General features: G+C 49.9%; 1 protein-coding gene across 1 annotated transcript in view; it reads right to left on the bottom strand.

The window, feature by feature from the left end:
- SLC24A3 (solute carrier family 24 member 3) overlaps window positions 1–23,943 on the bottom strand; it is a 481,322-nt gene that overhangs the window by 403,961 nt on the left and 53,418 nt on the right. Inside the window, exon 2 of the mRNA XM_060078238.1 lies at window positions 8,328–8,456. Coding sequence (XP_059934221.1) covers window positions 8,328–8,456 — 129 coding nt within the window. The remainder of the gene's footprint in view (window positions 1–8,327; window positions 8,457–23,943) is intronic.

Genomic DNA, 23,943 nt, shown 5'->3' with positions numbered 1-23,943 from the left:
AGGAAATGCAAATGCTGGTCCTTGCTCTGCTGCCAGCCAGAGGTGGACCCTGGAGATGCCTCTAGACCTCGGTCCTGGCATCATCAGTGAAACGAGATTACCTATGGAACAAGATAAATTCCAAATGCATAATTCAAGGAAAGAGCTCCCAGTCACCCCAGGCATGATGCTGCTGCAGAAGCAGTTCAGGAGTGGGGACCAGGCAAGAATGAACCCCAGAGGGCTGGAGACGCACCCAGGGCCACATTTGCTCCTTGGCCACAAGGAAGAAGTGGCCATTGCTGCCACAGACCACAAGGGTGCAGCCAAGGAGAGGTGTGGGGCCAGGAGCTGGCTGATGCTTGAGCTGACCCCATGGTGGGTGTCCCCAGCCCCCCCCATTCCATTGCCTGTGGCCTCCACACACAGGTGTGCTCACTGTCACCACGCGCTCACCGGCGGCCGACCCCACATGAATGTGTCACCCTCTGACCCAAAGGGAAGCAATTCCAAGGTGCAAGGAAGATTGAACAGGTGGTCTGGACACCCAGACTCTGGAACAAGGGGTTAGTCCAGACCAGGGGTTTTCAAGCATTTTTAGAGGATGAACATTTATTCTTCTCTTAAACAAGACCCCCAAGGATCCTTCTGGTAACAAAGATAACGTAGCCACGATTTATTAAACACCTACCATGACTGAGGTTTTGCTGTTTTACGAAGCTTATGTCACTTCATGCACGGGCATCTTAATCTGCATTTTACAGATGGCAGAAATGAGGTTCAAAGAATTTAGGAAACTCACCTGGTGTCACATAGGTCGAAAGTGACAAAACTGAGATTTAGGATTTACTCTGGAACGCAAGCTCTTTCCACGTTACCGCCAATGACTTCACACATTCTCAAACACTCACTGTTTTTCCTAGGCTCCTTGCATTTACAAAGAAAAGATGCAATTTGCAAACAGACACAACTGGGACAATTTCTACCTGACTTGTGATCCTCTCAAGGTGGAAAGAGAATCGAATTGTGTCACCTGACCAGGTAAGAATCATGAAGCTTAAAGCAAGAGTTAGGCCAGCCTCAGAAGATGTAAGTTTGGGTTATGATTTCTCTATACAGGGGGTATACTGCTTTTGAAATAAGAGAGACATAAAGGAAAATTGAGACGTTTGTTTTTTCAATAAGAAACAAGTCTGGGGGGAAAAACTGCTTTCTCTTCTTCCAAGGCACTGGGCTAAAATCCATGTCCCAGGCTCCCTTACAGTTAGAAGTGGTCATGGACTGAGTCCTGACCAATGGAATGTGAGCGGGAGGGAGGGTCTGGTCCATAAAACTCAGCTATGCACAGCCCTCCTGGTTCTCTCCCCTTAAAGCAGAGAAGCACAGTATCTTGGAAACCAAGTGTGAGGACAGGGAGCCTCACAATGGAAGGTTCCAGAGTCCATGGGCCACCTCTAGCAACAAGGCCACCCACAGACCAGAACTTCACATGAGAAAAAGAAACTTCTTTTATATTACCCCAAGGTCTAAAGGACTTATTTGCTACAGCAGGTACAATAACCCTAATCCAGTAAAGAATCTGACACAGATTAAAAAGCAGATCTCAATGAGTTTCTAAGGTGTTCCACTTAAGAGTGTCAGCAGCAATTATTTGAATCATTATGAAAATTACAACTGCAGAGAGAAGTTGTGAGCTAGTACAATAAAGTAAACTTCTTTTAAAACTTAAAAAAAAAAAATCTTAGTTGTTTCCTGGGTTCGAACCCAGGGATAAAACATGGAGGTGATTGAAAATTGTCATTCCTAATATTCTGGAAATATTTGATTAAATCAAATATAGTATTAAAATTAACTTCACCTGTTTCTTTTCAAGTATTTAACGTAGCTACTAGGAATTTTAAAATTACATCTGTAGCTTGCATTATATTTCTACAGGACCGTGTTCCTCTAGATCATGCAAAGGTCAGATTTTCTAGATAGTTATTTTGACATGCATTGATTATCCATGGGGGACAGCCAGGGGTCCTTTATGCCCTCTGGGTCTCATTTTTTTCATGCAAAAGGTGAGAGATTTGGACCTTTAGTGCTCTGTAGATTGGTCATGCCCAGCCCCGTGGTATTAAACCAGCTGACCCTGATGCTATGGTTTAAACTCAAGAACAGCAGGATCCCAACCCTGCCTTTGTTCACAACCTGGACCTGGACCAGCCTGCACATGCTTGCCACTCTGAGCCTGGCCTCCAGGTTCTGTTCATGGTCCACACTTACCCTTGGACTCACCCCGTACTGCTTCTCTCACTCCCACCTCTGACTTTCCTCCTCTAGGACAGCTCACAGGTGACTCTTAGATTGTGTGGTTCCTGGCCACTCCAGTAAACAACCACCTGATCCAGTAAACATTCCTGCACAGCCCCGTGGGGCGAGTGCCCACCAGCCTCTCTGTCCTGCAGCAAAGGTTCAGGGTGGCTTCCCCATCCCCACAGACCTCAAACCCTACAAGCCAGGCAGAGGGAGGGAGCCGGGCACTTTATTAGAAGAAAATGAAAACAGAAACAGACTTACAGATCTCGAAAACAAACTTATGGTTACCAAAGGGGAAACATGGGGGGAGGGATAAATCAGGAATTTGGGGTTAACATAAACACACTACTAAATATAAAATAGATAACCAAAAAGGATCTACTCTATAGCACAGGGAACTATACTCAATATTCTGTGATAACCTATATGAGGAAAGAATCTGAAAAAGAATGAATATATGTATATGTATAAGTGAATCACTTTGCTGTACACCTGAAACTAACATAATGTTATAAATCAACTATACTCCAATAAACTTTTTTAAAAAAGAAAGAAAGAAAGAAAGAAAAAGAAAATACAGTGATCTCAGAGCGAAGCCCACACCAAAGGCTATCATTTTAAATAGTCTCCTTCTTCCCAAGTTTCTTTGAAAGAGGCACTCTGAGGAGAAGCTCATTTCCTTAAAATATCAAAGAACTAAAAACCAAAAGATGATAGCTTTTTTTCTGGAAACAGACTGCAAAGTGTAGAAAGAAAATTCTGCAAAGTGTACCAATAAATATTCCCAAGAATCCATCTCTGCTACAGTTGTGTACCACCCTCAATATTACATTTAGCTAACTTAATTTTCCACGGATCGAATTTATTCAAAGTTGAATTTCTCATAATAGGTCATCTGAGTAAACAGTTTCAAATGTTATTTGCCAGAAGGCAATGCTTCCAGGCTTGAGATGAAATCGCAGTGTCAGGCTAAGAAAACAACCTTAAAAATTCACAGAGGGCTGGAACGATAGCAGAAAGCTTAGAGCCTGGAACTCAGTCTTTTTCGTAGGGATCTAGAGGAAAAACTTACAAATTTTCACCAAAACCATGTCTTGGAGGAGCAAGGGAAGAATGCCATTTTATAAAAAAGAATCCCAAAACACCCAACATGTCTTTTTTTTTTTAAACATCTTTATTGGAGTATAATTGCTTTACAATGGTGTGTTAGCTTATGCTTTATAAACAAAGTGAATCAGTTATACATATACATATGTCCCCATATCTCCTCCCTCTTGCATCTCCCTCCCACCCTCCCTAAGCCACCCCTCTAGGTGGACACAAAGCACCGAGCTGATCTCCCTGTGCTATGCCGCTGCTTCCCACTAGCTAGCTATTTTACATTTGGTAGTGTGTATATGTCCATGCCACTCTCTCTCTTCGTCTCAGCTTACCCTTCCCCCTCCCCGTGTCCTCAAGTCCATTCTCTACATCTGTGTCTTTATTCCTGTCCTGCCCCTAAGTTCTTCAGAACTATTTTTTTTTAATTCCATATATATGTGTTAGCATACGGTATTTGTTTTTCTCTTTCTGACTTACTTCACTCTGTATGACAGACTCTAGGTCCATCCACCTCACTACAGATAACTCAATTTCATTTCTTTTTATGGCTAAGTAATGGAACCCTCTTGCACTGTTGGTGGGAATGTAAATTGATACAGTCACTATGGAGAACAGTAGGAAGGTTCCTTCAAAAACTAAAAATAGAACTACCATATGACCCAGCAATCCCACTACTGGGCATATACCCTGAGAAAACCATAATTCAAAAAGAGTCATGTACCACAATGTTCATTGCAGCTCTATTTACAATAGCCAGGACATGGAAGAAACCTAAGTGTCCATCGACAGATGAATGGATAAAGAAGCTGTGGCACATGTATACAATGGAATATTACTCAGCCAACATGTCTTTAAAGTGGCAGCTGTCATAAGAAGAGTGAGTCATCCCAAGGTTGCCACACCCACCAAAGACAGAACTGCCACTGAATAATGCCCCTGCCCTGCAGGGCTCCTGGTTATCAAAGGGAGGGAGAGGGAGATGGGGAGGGGGAGGGAGAGGGAGATGGGGAGGGAGAGGGAGAGGGAGGGGAAGGGGGAGGGGGAGGGAGGTGGACAGCGAGAGGAAAACGGAGGCAGGGAGAAGGATAAAACGAGGCTGACAGTAGGGCATGGGATTCTGGGAACGTAAAGAAGTAATTTACTAAGGGAAGTGCAGCTGGGCGTCTCGAGGGTGGAAGATTTTGTGAATTCCTATTCTTGAAATCACTTGAAACGATTGCAGTTGTGCAACGGAAGAGACAGATGGGATAAAGTAGTCCCAGGTCCGTTTCCCAGGTGAGGAAATGAACGTCTGCGAAGCAAGCCAGCCCCATCCCCCAACCGTTCTCAGGACCAGAACACAGGCCACCCCATCGCCAGCCTCCGAATCAACCTCACTCACACCCACGGCACCTCCAGCCAGGGGTTCCGAGAACACAGCCTGAGAAGCCCTGTGACGTCAGAGCAGCACTCGGCACACTTTACAACCAGAGCCAAATTAACTCCCATCCGTGACCCTGACACTGTTGCTCCCACGGCCAGCCTGGCCCCCAAACGCTCAGGTCCCCGTGTAAACGCTCAGCTTTCGGCACAGACAGAGCCCTGACACCATCCCTGTGCGCGCGCCCCGCTCGGCGACACCGTCACAAACAGGAAAGAGGCCGTCCCGATGGTTCGCCTCCCAGCCCCCCACAGGAGACTCTGGGAGCAGAACCCCACGTCGTCCCAGTACGGGTAACACCCACCACGGACAGGGCGCTCCGGCCTCTTCAGGGCAGCTGGGCAACGTTTTGTGGCTTGGCCTTGGCTCACACCAGCTTGGTCCCCTCATCCTCCAGTGGGTGAGGGGTAGAGAACATGAATACCGTTCCGTTTCAACTCAAAATCAGGATCTTCTGAGTGCTCTCAACTTTCTTCATAAAAGATCTGTTCAGTCGAGGGTAAGAAGCAGACTTCTGACAGCTTTCTAGAAAGAGCACCGAGGCAACTGGGTGACAATGTTTTGATGACGTTCTTTTTTGTTTTTTTCTTTTTTTTTTTTTGGCCTCTTCGCGAGGCATGTGGGATCTTAGCTCCCCCAACCAGGGATCGAACCCGCACCCCCTGCACTGGAAGGCGGAGTCTTAACCACTGGACCACCGGGGAAGTCCCGATGACCTGATGACGTTCTTATAGAAACAGAGGGCTCCTCAGAGGCACTGGGCTCAACAACACGGGGAGATCTTCTGTTACAAGATGGTGCTTGAGCCTCTCCACCCAGCGGGCCACTGCTCGGGCCTGGAGAATGTATTTAGTTCCTTGATGCTCGTGTGATGGAGGGACGGGTGCCCCCAGCAGACAGTGGGAAATTCGGGAGTGAGGTCCCACTGTGGACCCTCCATCCGCAGCACCAAGCTGGGTACACACACCTGAAGACATCACTCCCAACCCTCACAGCAGCCGCGAAAGGTCGGAATGATCATCTCTATCTCACAGAGAAGCATACAAAGGCTCAGAGAGTCTGACTCTCTTGCCCTCAGCTTCTCAGCCAAGATTCAAACCCACGTGAGTGCGACCCCAAGACCCAGGTAAGAGACGGGCTCTCGGATTTACATATCCACTGTATGTCCTCAAGATGTTTGCAACTGAGCTGGAAAGACAGGAGAAACGTTCAAAGACAAATGGACATTCTAGACCAGCCTGTCCAATGGACCTTTCTGCGATGGCGGAAATGTTCTATGTTCTGTGCTGTCCAGGAACCACACACAGCCACCGGCTATTTGATGTGTGGCTAGGGCAACGGAGAATCTGAATTTTTAATTGTATTTCATTTAAATTAATTTGAACTTAAGGGGCCGCTGAATGTCCATATCGATAGGACAGCATAGTTAGAGATATTTTCTACCAAAAACATTCAGAAAACAGAACGGTCATAGCAGGCTTCATGCAGGACAGAGGCTCCAGGCAGGCCCTGGATGTGCTAGGATTTGAACAGGACCCTTGTTTCAGGCATGATCATCTTCCCTGTAGAATCTGGTTTGGAGTCAAGGACCCCAGGAATCAAGCCCAGTGCCCGTGGTCGTGGTCCACAGGTGAGGAAAGCAAGGACGCTCCTCCCACGTCCTTGTCCTTCTGGGAACTGCCTTACGCGACAGCACGGGGAACTCTCGTTCGCCCGCCGCCACTGTCCTCCTGGAGGCTCTCCTCTCCTCCTTGCCCTGTGCCCTCCCTGCCCACACCAGCAGGTGCTGGGCTCGAGCTCGCTTTAGAAACCTGGACATCTTCTGTTCTACTTGTGGGCTGAGTCATTCCTCTCCTGCCATGGCTTTCACGTGCTTTATTCTCTTACACCTGTCACTCTGAGAACGGCATGTCTTGAAACAGTAAACAGCACCACTCACAGAGTGACAGCTCCACCCAGCACACAATCCCACTGGCCCTGCGCAGTGCTGGACCCCAATCCCGCAAGCAGGGCACCGTATCTGTCTGACTCCATTCTTTCCCATACGAAAGTACACCCAAGGCAACGGCTGGGCCCCCTAGTATTGAATCTCCTGTCTCTGACATCCCAGTCACCGCCTGCCTACTAGTGGCAGAGATGTTGACAAATCTTCGGCTGTAAGACCAGATCAGCAAACAGGCTTCCTGGCACAGCAATGACCTGCCCTTCAGGCCAGGCCCCTGCATGCCCAGCTCTCAGAAGACACGTGGCTCTGTCTGCACAGTGGGGCACTTGAAACCTCCGTCCCCAGTTTTCATCTCTAGCTCACGCAGCTGCCACATGCTTCACTCACTTCCAAGAGTATTCCTTCCAAGCATTAAAAACAGCCACAGGAACCCTTAAATCCTCTAGCTTAAGGCATATAGATCATGTCGGGTTGTAGGTTGCTTTTTGGCCGGGAGGGGTAATCTATTTTTAGTTCTTCCAGCTGTGGGAAAGGGAACCTCTATCTACCGTCCCAAAAAAGCGCAGACACACAATTTCACCTTCCGTACTCCGAGGACTAAGGTTCTTTGGGCTGCAATGAAGATGGTGTATGTCCTTCTAAGATGACACTCAAAACGAGGCTGGCCTTTGCACCTGGGATCACTGTGTGGTCGAGCTCACCACACACCTGAGACCCAAGACCCCGCCAGGCAGGGAAGGAAGACCCCCCAAGGTCTGAGAACTCCATGTCAGGGTTGACAAAGTGGCCACAGGCCTGGTACATCCCACAGCTCGCGAGCTAAGAATGGTTTTAAAATTTTTAAAGGATTATAAAAATCTTTTAAAATATACTATAGACACAGTAACGAGTCTGCAAAGCCTAAAATATTGCTGTCTGGCCCTTCCCAGGACAAGGTTGCTGACCCCTGGTCTAAATGAGCAGGACCTCAGCCGTCCGGAGGGTACCTGCCCTTTCCTGAGCTGAGTCCTCATCATTCCAAGTCCTCTTCATCCCCCTATGTTAGTTTTCCCTTTAGGTTCAGAAACATCAGACATAAAATGTTCTGAGGAAAGGCACAATAGCTATCAAACATAATAGCTGATAAACAAACATTCACTTCTTCCAAGGAGCTCAACATCACAGTTAAGAATCTGGTTCAACACCTGTGCCTTTACTGTGACAGAAACAAGGCTCCGATTAACAACCAGCCAGAGAGGATTCCAGGCATCAAAGCGAAGATGCCACAGAACGTCCTCACCCATCCTGCTCCTGACTCAGTGTCCCCCTGGGTAGCACCAGCATCCACATTTGATAACGGTATCTTGACTCACCTTCTCCCCCACTGTCCGAGGGAGAGAAAACAGAGGCAGAAACACACTTGAATTGTCCCCTGGGATCTTGCCTTTGAGGGTCTTAGACACCTGCCCCTAAATATCCTCAGAGTCTCTCTGGATTAGAACTCAAAGGAAAAACACAGCATCTGGCTCTTCCTGGGCTTCCACCAGAGAGAACGGCAGCCCAGCCTGCAGCACGAAGCCCCCAGTACATCCACCGTCTTACCTGGTTCAGTGCAGTTCTTGCTGCTCCGCGGCCCTGCATCTTCTGAAGTCAGCGAGTCATTCACCTGCATTAACTTCCTCCCCACGGTCCACTGTCTGTCTTGCCCGATGAGGTCCATGAAGTCAAGGTCTGGGGAGAAAGAGGTCACAGCCAAGCATCACTAACAGCTGGGTGTCATCTTTCCCCAGGCTGGGTGCCCAGCGCCTTCAGCCATCAGCACTCAGTCCGGCCAACACCCCTTAGACCTCTCACCACCGTCGCTCACCATCCTGCCTCTAGCTCCCAAGGGCTTCCTCAGCTCCTGAACCCTACTGGGTCCCACAGCCGCAGCCCTCAGCCAACGGCTGGGAGGGGGCCGTGTATAAACACCTCACGCTCCAGTGGGATGATTCTGAAGGGTGTGTTCTACCCTGGAATCCAGTTTTCTCCACTGGGATGACTCTCCAGGTGTCTACAAGGTGACTTTCCTGATAAAACACACTTCATTGGCCGCTGTCCTTCCCTGTCTTAATTCCCTGCACCCAATAACCTGCTGAGAAATGTTGAACAACCAACTCTCCAGGTGAAAAAGTCCTGGTCTTGTATCCACTGGACAACTTCCATGGTGTAAATATTCCCATCATGTCCAATTTCGAGCTACCAACGTGATCTCATTGAACATGGACTTGGGGAAAAAAGGGCACGGTTGGGTCCACTAAGTCAGGGTGACTGGCACCTACCCACCAGCATCTACTCCTTGACCAGTACTTCCCTGAACCGCCTCCCAAATACACGCCTGCCCCTGAATACCTACTCAGGATCTGCTTCTCGGGGTCACCCAGGCTAAGACACCACAACAATACGCTCAGAGCCTGGGCCAGTGAAACCACATAACAAGATTTCAGTAAGCACGAGATGAGAGCATGAACAAGGGGAAAGTCCATCACTGCATGCGTGACTAGGGCTGAGGTCTCCGGCTGAGATGACCATGGGGGTGGAGGTGCCACGAGAAAGAACAGAGACAGAAGGGCCCATCAGGGGAGAATATGGTGGCTTCTGCTTAGGACGTGTTGTGGACCATCCACAGGGCAGCGTGCTGCCCGGGCAATGTGGGTGCAGACACCGCAGGGCAGACAGCTAAGCTACACAGAACATCAGGAGAATCATAAGCAAATAGGGAAGAGTATGTGTATGGATGCAGTTTCCTAAAGAGAAGGGAATGGAAGAAGAAACCATGGGAAACTCAACATTCCTTCAGGGAGCAGGTAGAGTCAAAGCATTCAGCAAAAGATCATGAAAGGGAGGAAAAGAGCAAGGGAAGTGGTGTCACAGAAGGTAAGCAGAAGGAGAATTTCAAAAAGGAAAAAGTGGCCGATGGCCTTGACTGCCATGGACAAATCACGTAAGACAAATGCAAAGACACAACAGAGCGGGACCTCACAGGGTCACTGGGATGTGGAAACAGCAAGCACAGATGGCTCTTTCTAGTGGCTTGGAACTCAAGAAAGATGTGACATGAGGCTTTGGCTACCTCTCGAGTGTCTAGAGTTGCTGTGGTCAGAAAATGGATCGAAGAACAAGACAAGGTTCTAACTCATGGGCCCAGTGGCCTTCACACAAGGCCAGAGGGTGTGCCCCACCGAGCCACACCAGCACAGTGTTCTGAAATGGTCCATGAAGAGCTGAAGGTCATCATGCCCTTTCCTCTATTTCCATGGGGATTTTAGTTTCCTAAATGATGTCACTTTCATTATATAATTGGAACCTCCTGACAATGCTCAGGAAAGAAGGAGGGAGCCTGGGCACTGTCTCTTTGTCCACTGCTCTCTCTCTGACACCTAATCACTGCTGGCTCAGAGTAGGTACTCAGTAAGTATGTGTCAGAGTAACCATTCCCACTGTGTGGATGGATAAAGTAAAACTCATGGAAGTTTCTGGAAATCACAATGCTTGTAGGCACCTCACCTAAAGCCAACAGGACACACAGTAACATCCACAGCTCACAAACTGAGGTCTTCCTCAGTCAAATGGAACCTGCTCCACATGGAAAATTATCAAGTAGCTAATTACAACTTTTACACATTAGCTAGGACAGCCCCTAGGTTTATTCTCAAAAAAATATACAACGTGGGGCCCAACTAGAATAAACAATAACTTAAGACTCTGAAATACAGAAACCTACATGATGTCCAGATATATATATAGCCGTAATTGTGAGGACAATCCCAAAGATATTTCAAGGTCAAAGCAAGGCATTTGTGTAGTCTTGTTCACCTGAGTGGTTAATTCTTAGGATTAAGAACAGTGACAAGCAGAGAAAAAAACTGCAAAAAACTCATAAAGAAGGAATAAGGTCCGTTGCCTTAAAATTCAACAGGCAGGGGCCTCCCTGGTGGCGCAAGTGGTTGAGAGTCCGCCTGCCGATGCAGGGGATACGGGTTCGTGCCCCGGTCTGGGAGGATCCCATATGCCGCGGAGCGGCTGGGCCCGTGAGCCATGGCCGCTGAGCCTGCGCGTCCGGAGCCTGCGCGTCCGGAGCCTGTGCTCCGCAACGGGGGAGGCCACAACAGTGAGAGGCCCGCATACCGCAAAAAAAAAAAAAAAAAAAAAAAAATTCAACAGGCAGACCTAAAATGTGAATATTACACCATATTATCATAAAGGGTCTAAGAGTGTGGAGAAGGACACCCCGTTTGTCTCAGGCTGGGTTTCCACAGAAGCAGTCCCTGAAGACAAGGATTTGAGCACAGGTGGTTTACATGGGGGGTGATCTCAGGAAGCACCCGTGGTGGGACAGGGCCAGGGAGCCAGCCAATGGAGGTGTGTTTCAAGTCCATTGCTAAAATGGGTGAACTAGCACTTGACCCCTCTGGAAATCTCTGGGGGCCAGGGTAGACATGCAACTCAGACACCCAAGGGGTGAGGGAGCTGGGGTATTTATCTACCTGCTCTTGGTCTGCCATGGGTTGAATGTAGGCTGTTCCCAGGGGACATTAATTCCCTGGCACTTCCAACCAAAGTGGGCACTGGTACCCAGTAAAAGGCCTTAGATAATGAGACGCAGGTGCTGAAAGTTGGACGGTGCCCATGTGCACTGAAGACATGAGGACAAAGTGATGCAGGCAGGATGCCGATGGCATCTTCCAGCCTACACGAGACCAAAAGATTGGCCGTTCTGCTCTTCTTGTAATGTGGGTTAAAGAAAAGTGCTCTGTGGTACTGCAATCCTAACATTCAGGAAGATCCCAATGTGCGTTGTTTGTATAGTGGTGAGCATAGCTGCCTTCCAGGAAGATTCCAAAAATCTGCAAAGAAGCAAAAGCATCCCTTCCAGTGACTTGCAAAGTTCCTGCTTAGGCCAAATTTCCATGGTTCTGTAATTCCGAGAGAAAAGCTGATACTAATTAAGAGATACAAAAATAAAGCCAGCTATTGTAGCAGAAAATTAGAGGATTTTTTTACATGATGATTCAATAGCTTCAGGAATTAGAGGCTATTAAGGCAGCGCCTCTGGATTCCAAAACCTACAAACTTTTATCTCAAAAAATTATATACGACCACTGACCACTGATACACAGATGTGGAGACCAGAGTCTGAGAAAATGAGGATGATGAAACCAGAGCACTGCGTTCACTTACTTCCCACTGAGAACTGTGTGACAATATTACACCCCATTCTCTTTGTCCTCACAGAACTGCTGGTGAGGGACTTCCCTGGTGGCGCAGTGGTTAAGAATCCACCTGCCAATGCAAGGGACACAGGTTCGAGCCCTGGTCCAGGAAGATCCCACATGCTGCGGAGCAACTAAGCCCGTGTGCCACAACTACTGAGCCTGTGCTCTAAAGAACGTGAGCCACAACTACTGAGCCTGCATGCCACAAGTACTGAGACCCATGCGCCTAAAGCCGGTGCTCCGCAACAGAAGCCACCGCAATGAGAAGCCTGCGCACCTCAACGAAGAGTAGCCCCCGCTCACCGCAACTAGAGAAAGCCTGTCCAAAGCAATGAAGACCCAATGCAGACAAAAAAAAAAAAAGTCGAAAGAGAAAAGCAAAACTGCTGGTAAGGTAGGAAAGGGCAGTTGCTTCTCGGGTCAACTTACCTCTGGAGTAAATAAGTCAGAGTAGAAGTGATCTGCCTGAACTCGGAACCCACCCATGGCCACATCCACTGCCAGTTAATAATCATCATGACAGCCATTTATTGAGTGTCTATTATGCGAAGAACTTGCCACTTTTCGCCATGTTTCATCTTAACATCTTATTTTGAACTATTAACTCTACTTGCAAATAAGGAAACCGAAGCACAAAAGAGGTTAAAAGACTTGCCCAAAGTCACACAGCAAGCAAAGCGGAGCAGAATGGGGATTTGACCAGGATCTGACCAGGTCTAGTGACCCCAAAAGCCACATTCTTGGTAGATCCCTGCAGAGGATGAAATCCATCTGGCCATATTACTCAGCTATAGCAAGACAGATCCACAATGCAGCCTGCACCTTATACTAGGTGAGGGGCGGAGACAGTGTCACTGGACCTACTTCCCCCGGAAACTATTAGGAACAGTGGCAAGTCAGGAGCATCATCCCATGAAAGCATCACGCACACAAAAGAAAACGGTCCTGAAACCCCACTGGATGCAGGATGCTCAGCTGAGCGTGGATTTCTCAGAGACTCAGCTGGCCCCTTGGTCACAACATGGAGGGTTACAGTCTTGGATTTAGGGAGGAGTGGGTGGGAAGTGGGGAAGGCAGAGGGGATTGGGGGAGGCGCCCGCTGCTCTCCCCTCATCACCCCCGGCTTCCCTGGACTTCTTGGCTCGGCAGGGGCTGCTCCTCGACGCTACACTTGAGCAATGTCAATAAAAGCCCTTGGCCCCCATCCACCGCCTGCCTGGCTCCGCCTGCCAGGCCCTGGAAGTGGCGAGCTGGCCTAATTAGTCAAGGAGGGGGTGGGGGCGGTGATGAGGGAGGCAGCAGGCTCACATGTCACATGTCACCAGCTCCAAGCAGGGCGGCAAGGGTGGGCCGTGGAGATAGCGTGGGGTGCCTGCTGGAGGGGAAGAGGTTCTCAACTTGAGACTCAAGCACACGCACTAAGGAAGAAGAGAGTGTGAGGCTGGGAGCCAAGTTTCCATTACAGAGCTGTGCCCTCGTCCTCTCTTGCTCTCTCCCTCCCTCTCTCTCTCTCTCTCTCTCTCTCTGTCTCCCTGTCCCTTTCCACCTCCCCATGACCAGGGCTTGGAAAGCCCAAGGCTTTCTGACCCCAAGAATGGATTTCCTTCAGTGCCCCATGTCCCGGCTTCACCCTAAGACTAACATGCTTCTCGTCCCACATAGGGTCCCAGGCCCAGCGGAGAGGTGGAGCTGCCACCCTCTGAGGAGGGGAGGACCCCCTTCAGATGAGGGTCTGCAGACAGGCAGGTTTGCTTCAGCAGCATCAGAATTGTGCCCCTGCCCGTGTGCTCGCAGCCATCCTGCACCTTCTCACTCCGCGCTACCCCCGGAGTTTCGCCCATTTCACTGATGGGGTAAAGCAGCGAGCTGGGACTCAAGCCCAGATCTGACTCCAAAGCCCAGCTGTGCGTGTCCCACCTCGTCCCAGAGCTCAGGAACCCAGGGGAAGTGGCCTCCTGGGGTCAGCAGGCCCCCTTGCAGGGTCGTGTTAGCTCTCCCCTCCCCCAGATCTGGAACCCAGCATTTCTTCTTGAAAACTGGGATGGAGAGAACCACCCAGAGGATCAGGGCAGCAGGTGAGGAAACTGAGTCTTGCAGAGCCTAATGCAACCCTGAGGACAGAAGGTCCAGAAAACTCAGTGAACAGAACAAGTGACAGAGCCCATGGCGGCAGGACTGGCTGCAGCCCTCAGGCCGGCTCAGGCTCAGGGTGCTCAGCAGGGCTATAAATACCCCACCCTGCTGTTTACACAGCTGTCCCCACTCTGGGCGCCCCGGGTCTTCACCCCCGGGTCAGAGGGCGGGTTTGCATCAACCTGCAGCCCTGAGACCGCCTTCTGCAGACTCTCCAGCAAACGAGTGGGGTGCAGCTGCCCCTCCAGCGCCCTCTCCCTACGGCCACCATCCTGACCCCCCACCCGCCGAGGTTCTCACCCTCTGTGGGTGAACAGGGGAGGAGGGCAGGGCTGGCCCTTGCTTGTGGATCTTCACGCGGATTCTCCAGCTGGAGGAAAAGCGTGGCTCTGAGTGGTTCTGGGTCCTTGGAAAGGAGCACAGACTGTGGAGAGGCTGTGAGCTCTCCAAACTGGCCAGGAGAGGAAGAAGCCGGAGGCTGAACGTCCTGGGCACTGGGTCCCTCCACAGCCTCAAAGCTTCCAGAAAGACAGAGAAGGGCAGATCCAGAGAACTCGAAGCTGCGGGGAGGCCATAGACTCCAGGTAAACCTCTCCTCTCTCTGCATCTACATGCCCTGCCCAGCGGGTCCCCCATCTCCTGCCCTCCGGCTGCGCCATGGCGATGACAAGCCGCAGCTCTCAGGCTGCACTTAAACCGCATCCCAGTATCAAGGCGCCGTACCTCCACTCAAGAGGAAAACCCTACGGAAGGTTGAGGTTTCTCGGTCCCTCTAATGGGAAGAGGGAACAGTAACCCCTGGCCACCTGCACACAGATATGGGCCCTTCTGCTGATGCCCGACCTCTGCAGGGCTCCTGCACAGAGCGCAAGGTCAGCAGCAGCAAGAGCATCTCCTGCGGGCTGGTGAGAAACGCAGCGCCCAGCCGCGGAGCGGGACTCTGCACAGAGCACAGTGGAGTCTGAGCTGCTGCTCCCAGGCCCCAGGAAACAGCTTCAAGTGTTATTTGCCGAAAGACGATGTTTCTAAGGACAAGAGGCAGAGAGAGGCTGCACGGCGTAGGCAGAGGGTCCCTGCCCAGCACTGCTGGGGTCCCGATGGAGAAAGGGAGCAGGCGGACGGGGCTCTGGGTCATGCTGTGGACCAAGTGCTGTCCAGTCGTGTCCTGCATCCGAGGAGGCCCGTCCCATGACCCGTCCCCGTGCAAACCCTCCCACGGGAGGGAACGGGCGGCCCAAGAAGTCCTGACTGCTGCTGTGCCCCTCCTTCCCTCCTGACACCAACCCTCACAGCCCAGGCCACACACCCTCCCCAGGACACAGAGGCTGGCGGAGCCCACGACAGAGTAGCCTTGGGAACAAGGGCAGCCCAAGGCACTCAACCCAAAGGCGAGAGTCCCAAGTGGCCCCGGATGCAGGTTCTGCCATGGCTGTCGGGCAAAACAAGGCAGGTCTGCTTGTGAGACTTGGAGGCCGAGGTGGGGGAGCCCAGAGAGACCCCGGCCGCTCCCAGGGAGAACCCCTTCCTCCACTCAGCCTTCCTGACCTTCCAGGACGTCCCCTCCGCACAAGGCCCCAGAGCTACTTCTGCTTCAGAGCTCGCATCACAGATGGACTCATCACTGACTGTCTCCGCTGCTCCCCCCGCCCTGCGACCCCCACCTGTCCCAGGCCCCAGGAGACCCAGGCTGTCAGGGCTTTTCTCCTCCCTGTGCCCCTCCCCCACACCCCTGCCTGAAACCCGGTGGGTGTCCAACAGCCACAGTGTCACAGCGCTTGCCTCAAGGTGGGGCTGGGGAGTCATTGCCCAATTCCCAGGAAAGACCCCTACATCTTCCCTCAGGGGTCATGCCCCTTGATTTGAGGCTAAGTTTAAATGACAGGCCTGGGAATTTTAGTGGCAAACCTAAAACAGAATCCAAGCGCTCAGGGTTCCCGGACAAAACCGTTTGCGTTATATAGTCTTGCTATTCAAAGTGTGGCCCCTGGACCAGCCACATCAGCCTCCCCTGGGAGCTTGTTAGAAACGTGGCATCAGACCCCCCACGTGAGACTGCATTTAAACAGATGACTTGTGTGCACAGTAGGGTCCAGGCAGCTCTGCGGCCAGTGCTGGGCTGGGTGTTTCTCTTCCCATTTGTTCACAGACCTCGGTCGCTGAGCACCTTCAAGTTCCCAGGACAGCGCTCTGCTGGATCTCTCCACCTGTAAGTCCCATCCCCAGGGAGCGGGAAGGTCCCTTGCTGAGCACAAGCCCCTGCAGAAGGCGTGCTCCAGCATCCAGGGAGCTGGCTGGCCGCCCTGAGACGCTTCCCTCCTGCATCTGCCTCGAAAGGCGTGAGAAGACCAGGTCCCGGCAGCCAGGTTTCAGAGCTTCCTCTTTTCCAAACAGCTCCATCTTTCTTCACTGCCCTACTAACTAAAGCAAATGGGTGTGTTCCAAGGACCCTGGGGACTGGGCTTCTGGTCTCAGGACTTCGCCATCTTGGGCATCTGGTGACTTGGGATTCTAGGGCCAGATCTGTCCCTAGCTGTGGGCTGTTGGGAAGTTGAATCCCTTTAACTCAGTTGCTGCATCTGAAAACTGAAGGGCTTGAATAATCTGACCACTGAAGTCCTTGAGCTTGGATTTTAAAAAAAATCTCGGGTAGAGTTGGGTACCCCAGGAGGCTGGGCTATATGACTTACTGAAGAGTGGGAAGAAAATATGAGAACCCCCACGTCTGTATCGCGTGCCAATCTTATTACATATTTAATATTTATAATGCAGGCTGACAGCAGCACCACCATTGAGCCCACGTGCCAGCATGTCCCATAATTAATGTAATAGAAGGGCACTGTCACCCAGGGTAGGCGAGGGGCCTGAAGGCAGAGCGCAGGGTGGATGTGGGGCCCTCCGGGCTCACTTGATCTCAGAGTGTCCGGCATAGGACCCTTTACGTGTACTCAGTGGAGCAGATTTGCAGATATTATTTGAGACAGTAAAATCTTTACAACACTATTTTGAAATGAGATGGGGGCATGATCATGCAATCTTTTTCTACCATACGGATGTTCACCGACTATCTTTTGGCAAAGAATTCTTTTAAACTGTTTGAACTTAAAGTTTTTTAAGTTCAAAAAAATTCTTTGAACTTAAAGATGAATTACACATTTCTCTCTTACAATAAGACAACTGCTACAAATATGCCCACCTTTTCTGAGAAGACATTGTGGCCACCAGCTAAGGATGCACCTAGCAGGTATATTCAGAACACACACACACACCCTTCAAGGTGACATTTTAACAACCAGGTGAAAAAGCACCTACTTTCCTTAAGAAATTTGTTTTATGGAGAGAACATTTTGAAAACAAATATCAAGAAACTGTGTTAACCTCCAAAATTGACAGAAATTAGTGTCTAAAGCAATCTATTTTCCACCTTAAAACATGGAAGCAGAATTATGTCACCTGATGAAAAACATTCCACACACAAAGAGTTTCAATGAGTTCTGAATCCATTTGTTAAAAATATGTAAATTCAACACCTTCTGAAAAGTAGCATGATTAATTGATTGAAACCAGGAAAAATGGGGAAATGTGAACAAAAGTTTTTGCATAATTGGTGGGTGAAATTGCAAAATTAATGTCTTGATTTAGTAGGTATGGTCTATGATGCTTTTCTTCCATTTGGATCTGTGTATCTTGGTGAATTATCTATTTCAGTTAGGACAGCCATTAAATGTCAGCATTGAACTGAACCTTAAATGAAAATAAACAGACTTCCAACTGGCTGTTCCTCAAAATATGGAACTAATATTTTCAAAAATGATTTAAATATATTCAATTATGTTGTCCTCAGTAAAACAGTACTCACAGACCATAACAATATTAATAATTATAATACTCCAGTAAAATTGAAATGTTTTGCTCTATTAATAAAATCTTTATTTTCTTCCTCTTATGTTTCTTGATATATAAAAGTCAGGGGTAGATCCATGTTTTGTAGGGCCTAAAGCTTATGTAATGTTGAGGTCTCTCTTTTCTTTTATTATTTTTTAAATTTTTTTAAAGTTTTTTGTCTGGCCACACACCTTGTGGGATCTTAGTTCCCCGACCAGGAATTGAACCTGGGCCCTCGGCAGTGAGAGCACGGAGCCCTAACCACTGGACCACCAGGGAATTCCCTCTTTCAAACAGAAAAATTTACAAAGTTAGATACAAGGCTTAAATATGTGTATACATAATATATATTACAATATTAATTATGCACAATTTCTAAATAAATATCCATTCTCCAATAGTTTGGAGATAGCAGCTTCAGATGACACATGCTGTCCCAACACCTGTATACGTTTCTTATTTCTTCCATTAGACTGTAAGCTGCCTGACACCAATTTTTTATTGGCCCCCAGTACTTGCATAGAGGAGGGATTCAATACATCTCCATCAGGAAATTAATTTTTTTAACTAAACTGGAGTGTGGTGCCTGCACCCCTCCCTGCCGACATCCCTTCTCCCCTAATTTGAATCAACCTCAGAATTTCCTTGGGAAACGACCCCTCCCCCATACCCTGTCTACCTGGTCTGAGCGGAGTATCACTCACTCATTCGCTAAGGGCCTGGCCAATCAAAGCCCCATATCCTGAAGGTCATGATGATTGGTTCCTAGGTGTGTCTGTAACTGAGACAAGCCAATCAAAACAGAGCTCCCAGGAGAGAGCCTAGCCCACTCTCTCCCAGTGAGCTTGAAACTGGAAGGAGGGCATGGATGCTGGGAGTCCAGGAATGCAGCCAGCACAGAAAGGTGAGCAGAGCCAAACCCAGAGCTTTCTTTCCTCTGCAAGGGGTTCAAGTACAGGCTGCAAGGAGGAAGGCTGGCCCCTGATGGTGGAGGTACAGAGTCTGTGCAACACCCCCCGCCGCCAAATACCCAGAGGCCGGCCCAGGCAAACAAGGGAAACCCTCAAATGTCACTGTGAAATTGTAGTAATGATTTAGATTGCAATGCAGCATTTGCCACGTTGGGAGCCGTCCTGGTTTGCGTTTCCTGAAAGCCAAGTCCAAAACAAAGACTTGAGCGCAAGTAGTTTATTCTGAAGGGGATCCCAGGATGAAGGAGTGAGGGCACGTGGAAAGCAAGATGGGGAAAGGGAAACAGGAGCTATAAAGGAAGTTATAAATGGAGGATGTATATGATGGCTGCTGCCATGGCAACTAGGGCACGATCCCATTGGAAGCTTAGAGATGCACCCAAGATTCCTCCCAAAATTGTCCTCCAGCAGGATGAGGGCTGTGGCTCTCATCACCCCCTGACTGAGCACAGCCCCAGGAGCATGAACTCCCCCAGGCTGCACTTCTGGGTGGGCCATGTCAGCTCCCACCTACTGGGAACACCCCGAGCCAGAGACACGTGGCCCATGCTTGAGGTGGCACCGTCACTGCAGCAGAGTCTGAACCCACACTGCCCTGCCTGTTGCAGCTGCGGCTTGAACCCGAAGGACGATGGAGGGGGTGTCTCGAGGGACACCCAGTGATGCCAGCTACCGAAGGTAACCTTGGCCTTATCTTGGAAACAGTCTCTCTTGAAGCAAGTGGGAAGATGTGGTTGGTCCAGGGCCACGTGTAGATTTTCTAATGATGTTTTCCTTTTCTCCCTCTTCTCTCACCACGGAACTTGACACCAGAACTAAAATATTCTCTGGATGCTTCCCAACGAGAGCACAGGACTAAAGAGGGGACAGGCAGTGTGGGTTTCTTTTAGGTGGAGAGTCACTTGGTTCTCACATTTTCCTACTCTTCAGCCCACTGCTTGCAGCTTTCCAAGTTGGAAACTGACGCCCACCACAGGAGAGCAACAAGGCTGAGTAGAGAGAAAGGAGCCTCCACGCCCCTCTGCCCCGGGTTTCCATCACGAGTCAGAGATCCACCAACAGGAAGGGGAAGACAGGGAACAATCCCACGAATGGCCAGATGGGGATGGGTTGACGCATACCACCTTCCAGGCCACCACCTGCCACCTAAGCAAGGGCCAGTTTGCTTCTGTCATTTCAGCCCGATGGCAGCACCTCCCCTGCTCTCATCCCGTGCATCCCTCCCAGTGAATTTCTATGGATTCAGGATTTGCCTAAGGAATCAGGCTTTATTTTCTAGAGCCCTAAGAAGAGCAGAAAATGATCATCAAAATTCAGTATTTGGGGCCCACCCGCTACGGGCCTCCAGCCGAGGGCTCCTCATTCCACTCTGTGAGGTTTGCACCGCGCACGCCTATCTCCCCCTCTGGTCCACTCTCTCTCCCAAAGCCTGAGAGATCCCGTCCATCTCAGCCACCACCAGCCAAGGCCAGTAAGTCCTCTGTCAGGGAGCCAGAGAGAAAACAGGGAAGTGAAAGGCCTCTTCCATTGTTTCTAAAAGTGAAGGAAGCAGGGAACAAGGGAGAGGCGGTCAATAAAAAGACACACACACACACACACACACACACACACACACACCGGCTGAGAAGGGGTGATGCAACAAGGGATTCTGGGAACCAAGGGCCATATCCATCTCTTCCGGAATCGTGTACTCACATAAGGAAGGGAGAAAGGGGAGGGAAGGAAACTGGACCCCTGGGTGACATTGCTGGTCCGTTGATGACACCAGCCTACCTGCAGAAACAGCCTCCAATAAATCCCCCAATGCCTTAGGCATTTTGAATTGTCTTCTTCTTTTGACAGCAAGTAGTGTCATGACTGATGTATCAGATGAAACCTTGTGTTAAGATCTAAGTATTGTCCTGAGAAACATCAGACTTCGGTTCAAATTCTGGCTCTGCAGCTTTCCAACCTTACACTGCATGAACCTCTTCCTAGAAGCTGGCCTTACACACATGTGACCTATCCCAAATACCAGCCTACCTGGACCAAAGCTTTTTAGTAAAGATGGTGAGCCTATCTTATACCCAATAGTTTGTACCTCCAAAAGTACAAACAACTGGGTATAAGACAGGCTCAATGATGTACTGTACAACATGGGGAAGAGAGCCAATATTTTATAATAACTATAAACGGAGAGCAACCTTTAATAATCGTAAAAACCCCAAAATTTTAAAAATAATAAAGGCAGTGAAAGCTCTTCACTGTCCCCCTCTTCAGGGATCCACTACTCGTCAGGTCACATCAGCATCACCCTGCGGCGTGAGGGACAGCACCTGGCATGTTCTCACACATCCCCTTGTCCCCCTCGCCACGGCAGGCTGACAGCCGCCCGAGCAGCCCTCAGCTCAAAACTGCAATAGAGTAGGATGGAAAGGGATGAGGAGCCCCAAATAAATCCCCGTCTCTCCAAGAGGATTCTCCTCCTCAGAAGAGTTCCTCGAAGCCACAGAAGGCACCTTGAACGGTGTCATTTGATTTGCAAGGAGCCTGAAGCCTGTGATGAGCCCAGGGAGGGGATGGAGCCTCCCAGGTGCTTGGGAAGCCTACTCTTGCGGGGCCACCCTGCTGGGGCTTTCAGTTGGAAACACTGCATCTGTGACTTGAGTTCATCCCATCCTGTCTGATGACAGGTGTGAGTTGTCACCGCTTCCAGATGATCAGCGGGAAGTCACCGTGTAAGAGGAGTGTGTCCGTCCGGGCTGGGGAGGTCACCTAACTCAGGAGGGCAGAGCTCCTGGCCCCATGCCCTCCACAGTCAGGAAGCCCGGGGCCTTGGGGCCCACGGAGTCTCCAAAGGGCTGCAGAGGGCAGCGCTCTCGTAGCTTCCATGCTTCCACCTTTTATGAGGAGCAATAAACCAGAAAATTCTCTTCTCCGGAGTCAGATGTAACAGCTCTTTCCGCAAATGTCTACAGAGAATGCCCGAGCTGTAAACTGGGACATTTAAAATCTCTGGTTGTTTTTGTCTTAGGTTTCCTTAACCTTACAATCACTACTGCTCTTGCTACCATCACTATCTCTAAACACAATACAGCTGTAACTTCCGCAGCATAAGGAATGGACCCTCCGTGAGCAAGGCACGCGGGGCGCCATACAGAGGTGCGCATGAACCCCCCCGGACTCAGGATGTCTGACTTTCTGCGTGGGCCCACCTCCTGCCAGGTGCCACTGGGGCCCTTGTCTTGTTTCTCAACGCCTCACTCATCTTACAACAGTCTTGGGAGGTGGGTGTTCTTACTCCCACTTCCCCTGTGAGAAACCAATCTCTTGGACCCTAGGCCAGCGACTTGCCCAAGGTCCCAGTCCTGAAGTAGATCGCAGGTGGCACCCAGTCCAAGGTAGGCCTGGGGACATTCCTGGCAGGACACAGATCTTAGATGCCCTCTGGTTTTTTAGCAGCAAAGCCTGGCCTGGCACCTCGCCTGGTAGCTCCCACGCTGGGAATCCTTCCTTTCCCTTTACCCCCCTAAGCTCAGGATGCCTGGATTCCTGCCTCAGCCTCACTAAGATGCTGTTCTGTATAATCTTCCCTGTGACGTTTCCATCTGAGACGTGGGAGGGACAGGGCTGGTTTTATAAAAGTAAAATATGATAGGAGATTTTACTGTGATTTTACTGTGGCAAAAAAAAGTAGTTAATACTGTATAGCAGAATGTTAATGGGGAAATCTAGGTGGTGGGTATGCGAGTGTTCACTGCACAGTTCCTTCCATGTTTCTGTATGGATGGATATTTTCATATAAAATGCTGAGGGGAAAGTAATGTTGCAGAAGGTCCCAGAGGTACGTGAATATTCATGGCATCCCCTATATAGTATCTGAGAGTGATAAAAAAAAAAAGAAAGATTATTGCAACGCGGCCAAGATCCATGTGTACAGGGAACCCCTCCAGAGGGGGCCGGCCGGGAGCCACTGTGTGGTCCAACACCTCGGCTGGGGTCCTGCGGCTCAGCCGTGCTCTGCTTCCAAGACCGTATCTACTACGCCTAAAAGGCCCCAGGTGGCATGGTACCCACACCGTGGCCGAGTGTATCACAAACACCCATCGTTGAGAAGAGAGTCTCAAGGCAGCGTCCCTTCCGGAACCAGCACACGTGGATGCCTGAGCCTCCGCCCCTGCCACATGAGGCAAGACATCCCAGCTCCTCGTCATCTCCCAAGCCCCACACTTGTTTCACTTCCTCTTCCAGAACCTCGGCCGGACTTATCTTCTCATCAGAGGGGTCTGGAGGGCTTCCCCTCAGTAGCAAAGTTGTACCAGCAAAGTGTCCTCTCTTGGGAGAGCCAGGAAATGACTCGGCTCAGAGGCCAACTGTCTTTGAACAGCTCTATTTCCAAGCCCTCCTCTGGATCTCACCCTGACAGGAGAACGTACCTGACTCTTCAGTTGTGAAACAGGCCCTATCCCTGTGCAGATGTTAAAATGGAAATCTAGAGGAACGGCATGTTCCTTTGGTGAATTACTGCCAGGACGAGACAGGACCTCAACGTTAGTCAGTCAGCATCCCACAGACCACCCTAGCCTTTGGAGAATTTTCTGCTCCTGTGCTTTATCCCCCTGTGCAAGCTCCAGGCCTGCTTATTCTTTTCTGGAAAGCTCAGACTTAGTGGAAAAGCTACAGGAAACCGTTCACCCTCCTATCTTCCTCATCATGACTGTTTCAATTACTCTTTCTCTGTGAATTCAATTAATTCAAAAGAAGCCCAGGAACTAAAGAAGTTTCCTCTTGCCTTGTTCCCTAAAGAAATGTTAAAAGTGGTTTTTACAGAAGGACTTCACTTCCCCACGCCCCTGCCCAAACTTTGAAAGGGGCAAGAACAGATCACGGTGCAGGAAGCAGCCCATCAAAGGACACGGGGGGACAGCTGGTGGGAGCAGGTGGCACAGGGGTGCCAGTCTCCAGGAGCTCAAAACTGTGAACGCTGGCATCCCTTGT

Source organism: Mesoplodon densirostris, chromosome 16 (assembly GCF_025265405.1).
Source record: "Mesoplodon densirostris isolate mMesDen1 chromosome 16, mMesDen1 primary haplotype, whole genome shotgun sequence".
Classification (NCBI taxonomy): Eukaryota; Metazoa; Chordata; class Mammalia; order Artiodactyla; family Ziphiidae; genus Mesoplodon; species Mesoplodon densirostris.
Note: the sequence above shows the minus strand (reverse complement) of the source record. Positions and strands in the feature narration are given on the sequence as shown.